The following is a 10,289-nucleotide window of genomic DNA, read 5'->3' as shown; positions in this document are numbered from 1 at the left end:
AACAGTAAGATTTTTATATAAAACAAATAATCAGTGAAATGGATGATGATAATGGGTTGAACTTTTGAGGGAAGCTTTATAATATGTAAATCAACTAGTACAGTAAAAAAGAAAATCTATAACTGTATAAAACCCAAACACCTTAGTGATCAAAAGCGGATGGACTTTTCAACCAGCCGCACCAACCCCTGGGATGAGACGCCCATAGGGGTCAGCTCTAATGGGATTGCTGGACAGATGGACAATGAGGTTAGTTTCATTATAACCGATGTGTAAAAATAACAGGAAGTCTTGAAATCTATGTGACTGTATCAAAGGATCTCGCTAACCGGTGGACTGATTTGGTTGTTAACATAGGTCCTAGGAAGGTTTATAACTATTTTGGGGTAGGGTACTTTCCACCCTCCTAAGAAAATAGCCCCTGGAAAAAAGTACACAACCCCCTTATCTTAATACTTTTTCTTTTTCAAACTGCAATGTAAAGTACCTTCCCCTCTAGGGGTGAAACCGCTAGTTAAAAATAAATGGAATTTTATATACATTTTTAGGGAAGCTTCTTGTTAGTCATAAACAGATTTCTAGTCAATCAATACACATAATGAACAAAATAATTTAAATTTATCAATTTGATGTGTATCTAAACTTCTGTCTGTGTGTCTATCTAACTATCTATCTATCTGTCTGTCTGTCTATCTATCTATCTATCTATCTATCTATCTATCTATCTATCTATCTATCTATCTATCTATCTATCTATCTATCTATCTATCTATCTATCTATCTATCTATCTATCTATCTATCTATCTATCTATCTATCTATCTATCTATCTATCTATCTATCTATCTATCTATCTATCTATCTATCTATCTATCTATCTATCTATCTATCTATCTATCTATCTATCTATCTATCTATCTATCTATCTATCTATCTATCTATCTATCTATCTATCTATCTATCTATCTATCTATCTATCTATCTATCTATCTATCTATCTATCTATCTATCTATCTATCTATCTATCTATCTATCTATCTATCTATCTATCTATCTATCTATCTATCTATCTATCTATCTATCTAACTATCTATCTATCTATCTATCTATCTATCTAGGATGAAGAGACAGGTCCCCTTGATACAGACAGATCCAACAGATTTAGACAGCCTAAACTTAATCAATATGATGCCTTACAACCGATTGCAAATAACATCAATGATCAGTACGTAGTTTTAGAAACACAAATTATATTTGTAGTAGAGAATCTACTCTATAATTATCTATATTAGTTTGTATATAGTGATAACATTGACGTACAAATACAGAAATACTACTTTCAGGTGTTCAAATTAAACTTCAAGCGAAAAAAAAAACTTATAGATAAATGATATAAATTTTTAGGGATTCGTTGCGAAGTTCTTCATTAAACCAGGACGAGCTTAACCAAAGCTACAATAGCGAAAATATTAGAACCGAAAGCCCTACCATAGCTCAGGTAATTATAGTATATAACAATATGAAAGATCTCGTGATTGAGGTCTCCATTTTATGGCAACTTTGCAAAGCTCTAGTTATGGTTTCAAGCTATTTGATTTCTAATTCTAAGTTTATGAATGGTTTTAGTCTATATATTCAAATACAGAGCCCCGATATTCTACGGGCATTGCAAATATGTTAAAATATTGAACCTTTTTGTATTTGAATAGCTTTGACAATTTTATTTATGATTGAAATGATTTCCTAAAAATATGCCTAAAAATAGATTGTTTTAGTGATCAAATCTATTTTGCTATTTGCAGGATTCGGCAGTTTTATCAAATTTAAACCTGCTTGGATGCTTAAAATATCTACTGATCAGACGGAATGCCATAATTGGAACAGGGCCAATCTTCGGACATCCAGTTAATTTTTAAGATTTAAAACAACTCAAGAGCTAATTTTTCACAATAATCAAAAACAATTAGGTATGCAATTTCAGGTGAACCCAATGACAAATAGAAATCAAATAGCAGCATTCAATGGAAATGATAATGACTTTGCCAGCAATCAAACTTATAATGTCAGTCCCAGAGGTAAACATATATTTGTTATAAGCATTGCTTCTTCATAACCAGGTCTATCTTTTGCCTTCCATGATATTTGCACAATGCCAAACCTTTAAAAATATTTATTGCAAAATTCCCTCAAGGCATATTTTGTTATTGTTTTGAAAGCCCTCCCCCCCAAAAATTTTTGAAAATTAATATAAAAAATTTAACTTTCCCCCCTTTTATGTTTCCTAATTTGTCTAGGTCCCTTTAATGAGGAAGTTCTAATGTTACTAAATATTCATTTTACAAGATTAACTGGTAAATTGTACAAAATATATTATTAAACAAGGAATGATAATATCCATAAGAAGTTTAGTAGATAAAAGTAAAGTATTTAACAAACAGGGATGACAATATCTATAAAGGGGTACTAAACAAATCTTAAATCGATCAAATCAACAAGAAAATCAGAATGTAAGAAATAGACCTAAAAAAAACTTTAAAGGGCTAATAATCTGCTTAAAATCAAGCTTGCTTTAAAAGAATTCATTTAATTTTAAGGCTTAACTTTAGTTTTAGAGGGAATATTACGAAAGATACTAGGGTTCACCTTTGCAAAAATCAGAAAGAAATTAATGGCAACATGTTTAATAAGCATGAAAGGTTTTAAAATAAAATTAGAAATCATATGTCTGGATAAAAATGCTATTTTAGAAACATTCACTATTAAAATTTTTGTTGTATGATTTAAATTTAAAGAACAATAAGTTTCAGTACAAATTGTACTGTTGGAGATTTACCACTGAAGGACAAACAGGCAACACTAATTGTAGAGTAGCTGCTCTATACACCGTATCCTTCATTTAGGTGATGACGTAGATGATATTGAAGACGATGTGGTGCAAATGTTATCCCCCCAAGGCATGCATTAAATTATTTAATCCTCCAATTTAAAGTAGCACAGCAACTCTATAAATATAGATATGTTCGTTCATCGTAGTCAGTATCATAACCCATTGGTTTTGATTATTTTCCATAATTTGATGAATATCCACTTCTAGGTGTAAAGTAAGAGGGGGTGAAAATGACTGAAATGAAATCCTTCCCAATTAAAATTTAAGGATGATTTCACCCCCTCCCCAAGTACACCTTCTGCACACTTAAGTATGTGAAGCTAATTTGATAAAATAACGGTTGGAAATATTTTATATTTTCATTTAAATCTGCTTATTTTAACTTTAATTTGAACCTCTTAAAATCTGCATAAACTAATCCTTGTTTTTCCTCCATCTAAAAATGATCTATTTGCAGGAGAAGAAGATGAAGATTTGGATGATGAAAGTGTTGGTGATGGTGAGAATGATGTTGTCCAACTGCTTGATCAACAACAACCTGTATTTGGAACTAAGCTAGAGAATGGATTCTAATTGCCTCAAATCAACTTGAACAGTTGCGGATTTGAATCTTAATAAATTCTATAATTGCAATTCCATTATGGCTTTAAAACCCATTAATATCTGCTGAATTATAACCAGTTTCAAACCAATCTTATTGTATTATAGATAATTTTTTACGAATAATTAAATAAAAAATCCTAATATTTATACCAGTTTTGTAGCTCAGGCCTTTAGCCCCTCAGAAATAATTTTTCAATCTATTTACCGCGGGAAGCTGGCTATAATACGATGCGATATTATTTAATACCTATATTTGCGACAACTTTTATTCTATAAATTCTTCCAATTTTTAACATCAACAAAAACCCCGCCCCTCTCGGAGAGAATCGAACCCGGTACTCACGGATAAGGAAACCAACATTCTATAATTAAGCTATGAAAGAATCCAATTATCAGAGGTGAAAAAAGACATAGTAAACAAAAACTTATATCTTATAGTATACTTTAAAATTTCATGGATTTTCATGTCTGTCATTTTGGCTCAGGGGTAGAGGTGAGGTTCCAGTTGGAAGGTTGTGTGTTCGAATCTACCCAACCTCAAAATATAATTTTCAATGTCTGAGATAACAAGTAATATTTGGTAAAAGTAATAATATTTTTAAAAACTACATTATAACAACATTCACTTAAAATATAAAAAAGCTTTTTTATAATTTGTTTAGAGAGTAGATATCATGACAATTGATAAAATAGTAAAACTTTAACATTGGAGGATTTGTACCTGTAATCTTCCTATCCATACCTTAGCGCGATAACCCCTACACTAAAGAAGATAAGATATTATACAAGAAAATTTAGGTATAGAATACAATACTCTCTCTCCCGTACTCTGCACATAATTTTTCAGTATGGCTGAGAACCGGTTATAATCCAATGAACATAAATCAGTTTCGAAGCACTACTGTTATATGTTATTTTTAAAGGAAGAACAACTTGATGTCTATTATCCCATAATAAAATAATAATTTTTCCTGCACGGTCTAGATCCTGCAACCATTGTAATACAACACTTTGACGCTAACCACAAGACTAAAAAAGAAAAGAATTTTTCCAAAAAACGTTGACTATCCAGTTATGCATTGTATTATAAACAGCTTTTCACGGAGATAAATATGTACAATTACACGATCAAAGCCAGTTAAATTAGTCACGAAATGCCAAAGGCAAGGGCTCAAAAATTGGTTTTAATTTATTCTTAGGAGGGTGGTGGAACCCTCACTCAAAATAGTTACAAACCTTCCCAGGAACTATGATAAGCTAACCTGTAAAGGAGAACTATATTGTTTCAGTAGTTAGTGAGATTCTTTGGTACAAATAAATGAACAGAGAGCCAAACAAACATCCTGCTACTTTATTATATGGATGATAGCTACAATCTTTTAAGTTACTTGCCGGGATTTGAACTGGAATTCTTAGATAAGTTACGTAAAAATTTGCCCCAAGACTACAGCGGTACAATTAATTTAATGTGATTTTTATATAAGTATAGCGAAAAAAGACAACATAATCATTTTCATAACATTTCTCTCTCTAATCAAAAAAAATATTAGCTGACACGGAGTTAAAACCTTCCAACTAGCACGATAACCTCTAAAAGAAGAATAGGTATAAAACAGTAAAATTTAAGTCAATGAGCTATGAAAACAACCGAACATTCTTGGTGAAAAAGACAAAGTAGACAACATTTTCAACACTCATTGTTTAAATTCACTCATTGTAATCTACTCTGTAGCTCAGTGGATAAGTTCAAATTAAAGTTTTAATCCCAGCAGTCTGAAGCATATCGGATTAAAACCACCTCAGTGAACAAAAATATTATTTTTTAACATTGATAACATCGTAAGTAAAAAAAAATAAAACCAATTTTAAAAAGTCACTTAAAATCTTGGAAAAAGCAATTAAAAAAAGAGAAAGAGAGAGAGAGAGAGAGAGAGAGAGAGAGAGAGAGAGAGAGAGAGAGAGAGAGAGAGAGAGAGAGAGAGAGAGAGAGAGAGAGAGAGAGAGAGAGAGAGAGAGAGAGAGAGAGAGAGAGAGAGAGAGAGAGAGAGAGAGAAAGAGAAAGAGAGAGAGAAAATTTCAGAAAATAAAAAAAAAATAATTTTGTTCTTTGACCGCGGAGATTTGAACACGCGACCTACAGATAAAGTAAAATCTAAAAGAAAAATTTTACTGTAACTCTACCACAGAGCTACGACGGCGCTTAAATGCAAGGAGAAAATAGACATATTTAATGCCAAGAAACACAAATTTTTTGAAGATTTCCACGGATATAAAAATGTACAGAAGTAAGATTAAAAATGATATTTTTTGCACCGATGTCAACAAAAACTGAATAGAATATGATCCCAAATAATTTATCAGTATGACTGATATCCGCTTCTTATCCACCAGAAGCGATACTAGAAAAAGAAGAACTCAATTAAATTAATATTAAAACACAGTAGACAATATTTTATTTATATAGTCATTGTTTACAATTAGACTAATTTTCAAATTAAATTTAGTGGTGCCAATAGCCCTGAGGTTAAACACCGGTAACGTAAGATCTAGAGTTCCGATTCAAACCCCCAATCTTTCATCCAATTTTTGGGGGAGTTGTGATTTTATTGGGTGGGGTGGAGGGGGGGGGGGGGGGGGAAAGGCCAATTAACCTCCATTTTTAATTTAAGTTTTTAATTTTGGGGTGGATTGTAATTTTTTTCTAACGTGATTTTTTTGGCAGTGTGATAATACCCTCCCCCAAAATAGTTATAAACCTTCCGAGGGCCCATAAGAAACTATCCTGTATAAGCTAGCACCATATCGGTTTAGTGGTTAGCAAGATTCTTTTGGTACCAACAGATAGACAAACAAATGGACATCATATTTTATTTACTGATGTAAGAATAGGACAGATTTTCTACTAAAACAATTTAGTTCTAATAGTTCTTTGGTACAGTGACTGCAGAGAACCATCTATCATCCAGGTTCTAATCCCCGAAGTGTTTTTTGGGGGTAGGGTAATTTTAGTTATTTTTTGGTGGGAAAAGAGAGGGGAGGTCAAGCAACCACCAGTTATAATTTTAGTTTTTTTTTTTAAAAATTCAAAAATTTGGATTTAAAAGAAGAATTAAATCAGTTCAGTTGTTATCGAATTCTTAATCTACAATCAAAATAACCCTTCATACTTACTACAAGGTTTTAAAAATATTCGGTTTCAACACTTGGAGGAATAGAACCGAAAACCTTTCTAACATGAGACTGCCGCTTTAAGCCCTAGACAGTAGGTATAAAGATATGTTAGACAAAAATTTAGGTGATAATAATAAAAATAAAGTAAGTTTTGCTAGAGCAAATCTATTTAACAGAGAAATAGGAATTTCTACAATACCCCCCCTCTCTCTCTCTCTCTCTCTCTCTCTCTCTCTCTCTCTCTCTCTCTCTCTCTCTCTCTCCCTCTCTCTCTCTCCCTCTCTCCCTCTCTCTCTTGCTGTGTTAAAAACGGAGGTTTGGTGGGCATAATTTTTGCATAATGGAAATAATAAACAAGGATATTATTACAATAATTTTTTGTCTCTCTCTCTCTCTCTCTCTCTCTCTCTCTCTCTCTCTCTCTCTCTCTCTCTCTCTCTCTCTCTCTCTCCCTCTCTCTCTCTCTCTCTCTCTCTCTCCCTCTCTCCCTCTCTCCCTCTCTCTCTCCCTCTCTCCCTCTCTCTCTTGCTGTGTTAAAAACGGAGGTTTGGTGGGCATAATTTTTGCATAATGGAAATAATAAACAAGGATATTATTACAATAATTTTTTGTCTCTCTCTCTCTCTCTCTCTCTCTCTCTCTCTCTCTCTCTCTCTCTCTCTCTCTCTCTCTCTCTCTCTCTCTCTCTCTCTCTCTCTCTCTCTCTCCTCTCTCTCTCTCTCTCTCTCTCTCTCCCTCTCTCCCTCTCTCCCTCTCTCTCTCCCTCTCTCCCTCTCTCTCTTGCTGTGTTAAAAACGGAGGTTTGGTGGGCATAATTTTTGCATAATGGAAATAATAAACAAGGATATTATTACAATAATTTTTTGTGTGTAAAATCTTATATATTGTAAAACCAAAAGAAAGTAAATAAAACATTGAATAAATCTAGCCAATCGCGTGATAATTTTAGAACGCGGCCTCTAATAGTTATATAAGCAGACGCCTTAGCCCTCAAAATCACTCAGCCAATGCAATAGAAGAAGGAATCTTTTAGAATACTGAAATTGTTATAGATTTGTGTTTTGAAAAGAAAAGTTTTATCAGGGAGGGATGAGACATTATAATATAAACTTAAAATCCCACTAATTAATTTTGAATGCTTCGTACACTAAAAAAAATATAGAAATCTTCCTTGAAGGGTAAATAAAAACAGGAGGGTTGCGTGATTTTACATTTAACATTTTGGGAGTTGCGTGATTATCGCAACACAACATTTTGAGTTTTATAACATGTTTCCTTTTTCTAAAAAAAAATTTTAAAAATATAGTAGGATCCCATACTTAATATTTTTTAAAAAGAGAGGCAAAATTATAAATATGTTTTTAAATAAAATAATGAAACTAATAAAGAGACGGAAGAAAAGGGATGATAGAGAGGGACATTAAATCTTTTAAAAATATGAATATTTGTAGTTTGATTTTTTTCTTACTTTCTTAGTCAGAGATAAGACAATGGAAGAAAAAGTTTAATATTCAGGGATAATACAATGAAAGAAAAGATTTAAAAGGCAGTGATAAGACATTGGAAGAAAAGAGTTAATAGTCAGGTATACGACAATGAAAGTAAAGGGTTAATAGTCAGGGATAAATAGCTATTAGTTGGGGATAAGACAATAAAAGAATTGAATTTTTTAGGTGGTGCCTGCACCACGATTTTTCTTGAAAAATTTCAAGAGTAAGATCACCAGAAAATTTGAAAATTGCATTAATTGATGATTATGTAAATAACATTGTATTCAAGGATGTATTAATTTAAATTAATATTTGTAATATACAATAATTGAAATACAAAATAATATTTTGATCCTACAAATAATATATCAGAAGATAGTAAAGAAACGCGCAGCCAATAGCGCGCTCATAGCGCGCTCTTGGCTAGTTCCTAATAGGGTCTCTTGCTTTTTGCATTACAGAGTTGATTTTGTGAATATTAAAGTTTCAAATCCCTAACTATCATAGGTAAATACTAATTTTTAGAATAACAATTTGTATTTGTTTTTCTCGTATTCATTCGAATCCGGTGGATAGGAACCGGTTCTCATCCATACGAAAAAACTATGTCTAGCATCGTATTATATCCAGTTTTCTACGAATATAGAAATGTACAATCACAAGATTAAAACTAGTTTTTTAGCCGGTGCCTTCGGCACCACGGGGCTAAAAAACTAGTTTTAATCTTATAATTGTACATTCTATATCCGCGGAAAGCCGTTTATAATACGATACGAGAAATAACTATTATAAAATTGTTACATAGAATTTCAATAAAATGAGAATATTAAAAAAATATATGTGTGACTAATTGTAGAAAGTATATTAGTGTTGAAAATTAAAATAAATTATATAGAATTAATGTATAATATGTATTAATATGCATAACTACTTTATAATTTAAAATGTCCGCCTGAAAAGTTTTTGTGGAAACAATATAATTAATTATAACACATCCCTGGCAGTCGGACTGCTTTTAAACAGCTTTTTAGCCGTTTTTTACTTTTTGAAACTGATTTTCTTGGCTCCTACGAAACGTCTAAAACTTCTTGTAAATATTTCTATCATTATGACATCCAAAATTACAATTCCCACTTAGTAATGCGGGCGGACGGTCTGACAAACGGATTTATTTATAGTGTAGCCCCGCATCTAAAATGCTTTGCTATTAATTAAAAAATGTCTGTTTTTGTTATTACAATTCAAACACTTGTTTAGATATTTTATTTTATTAAAATGAGAAATTTGATTCTATACCTGCGAATACTTTATCTTAAACATTTTATTAAAAATATGCAATATCTCCAATCCAAGGTCACTCATAGCTGAAATGTGGACTAAAATGCCCTTTTACAAATCAAAAAAAAACATTATTTCAAGAGTTCGAAGTTTTTATGGTTGCAATTTTCTTATTATGTGCAAAAAACCTATAAACCCTATTTAAAAATATCAACTATCACAATATTCATTAAATTGTTTAATACTGTAAGTTATGGAGAGGCTTTAAATTTTGGAATTTCCAAATGGGATATGACGACAAAAACAGTAAGTAATAAATATTAAATCTAAAAGTAATTTTTAATTATACATCTGTATAAAATAAATCATGAAATTATAATATGTTGTATAAACAATACCAAAAAAGATATGATAAAACGTTTTTAGGAATTAAGTTATCGATCATCTTAAAATCAATGATAAAATATCCCATAATATAAAGTAATATGTTGTGTTTCTGAATGTATTTTTATTAAGATCTCATTTCGACAGGACCGATCGATCCTTATATTTAAGTTTTATTCTGAGGAATTTTTAGCCTCTATTGAAGATGGAAAATGACATTATAGATAATCTTTAAAAAAACAAAAAAATATAAATTAACATGCCAAAATTAACGGAAAATATATTGTTGTTAAAGAGTTAAAAATCGTCATGTTTAAAATGGATGTACGGACATTTTGGTAATGATTATAGAGTTGCTACGCTTTCTAAATCGTACCTAACTACCACAGGAATCTCCATGCAAAGTTTGAAATCGATGCCATCTCTAACATGCCTAAATTAACGAAGAAAGCTATCCGTTTGTGACGGACGCACGTA

At 31.5% G+C, this 10,289-nt stretch overlaps 3 protein-coding genes across 5 annotated transcripts in view; 2 read left to right on the top strand and 1 right to left on the bottom strand.

The window, feature by feature from the left end:
* LOC145313806 (uncharacterized) overlaps positions 1-10,289 on the bottom strand; it is a 180,890-nt gene that overhangs the window by 22,520 nt on the left and 148,081 nt on the right. The window lies entirely within an intron of this gene.
* LOC145313807 (glycogen [starch] synthase-like) overlaps positions 1-10,289 on the top strand; it is a 144,689-nt gene that overhangs the window by 40,614 nt on the left and 93,786 nt on the right. The gene's annotated exons all lie outside the window — the stretch shown is intronic.
* LOC145313809 (uncharacterized) lies at positions 125-3,650 on the top strand. Of its 2 annotated transcripts, XM_080153424.1 has the most exons (7): positions 125-249; positions 1,118-1,224; positions 1,404-1,497; positions 1,981-2,074; positions 2,294-2,350; positions 2,900-2,953; positions 3,344-3,584. In XM_080153424.1, the coding sequence occupies exons 1-7, from the start codon at positions 160-162 to the stop codon at positions 3,457-3,459; spliced, it is 612 nt and encodes a 203-aa protein (XP_080009550.1). In that variant the 5' UTR covers positions 125-159; the 3' UTR covers positions 3,460-3,584. The 2 variants fall into 2 exon arrangements, with proteins under 2 accessions (XP_080009550.1, XP_080009551.1); XM_080153425.1 differs by lacking the exon at positions 2,294-2,350 and having other exon boundaries at positions 3,344-3,650.

This window comes from Acartia tonsa, chromosome 3 (assembly GCF_053477335.1).
Source record: "Acartia tonsa isolate MP-2025a chromosome 3, ASM5347733v1, whole genome shotgun sequence".
In the NCBI taxonomy this organism is placed as follows: domain Eukaryota; kingdom Metazoa; phylum Arthropoda; class Copepoda; order Calanoida; family Acartiidae; genus Acartia; species Acartia tonsa.
This window is presented reverse-complemented; position numbering and strand designations above follow the sequence as displayed.

Coding starts and splice junctions, on each gene's coding strand:
- LOC145313809 (XM_080153424.1), top strand. CDS start 160: ATGGACTTTTCAACCAGCCGCACCAACCCCTGGGATGAGACGCCCATA. Junction 1,225..1,403: donor GCAAATAACATCAATGATCA/GTACGTAGTTTT, acceptor ATAAATTTTTAG/GGATTCGTTGCGAAGTTCTT. Junction 2,954..3,343: donor GCAAATGTTATCCCCCCAAG/GCATGCATTAAA, acceptor ATCTATTTGCAG/GAGAAGAAGATGAAGATTTG.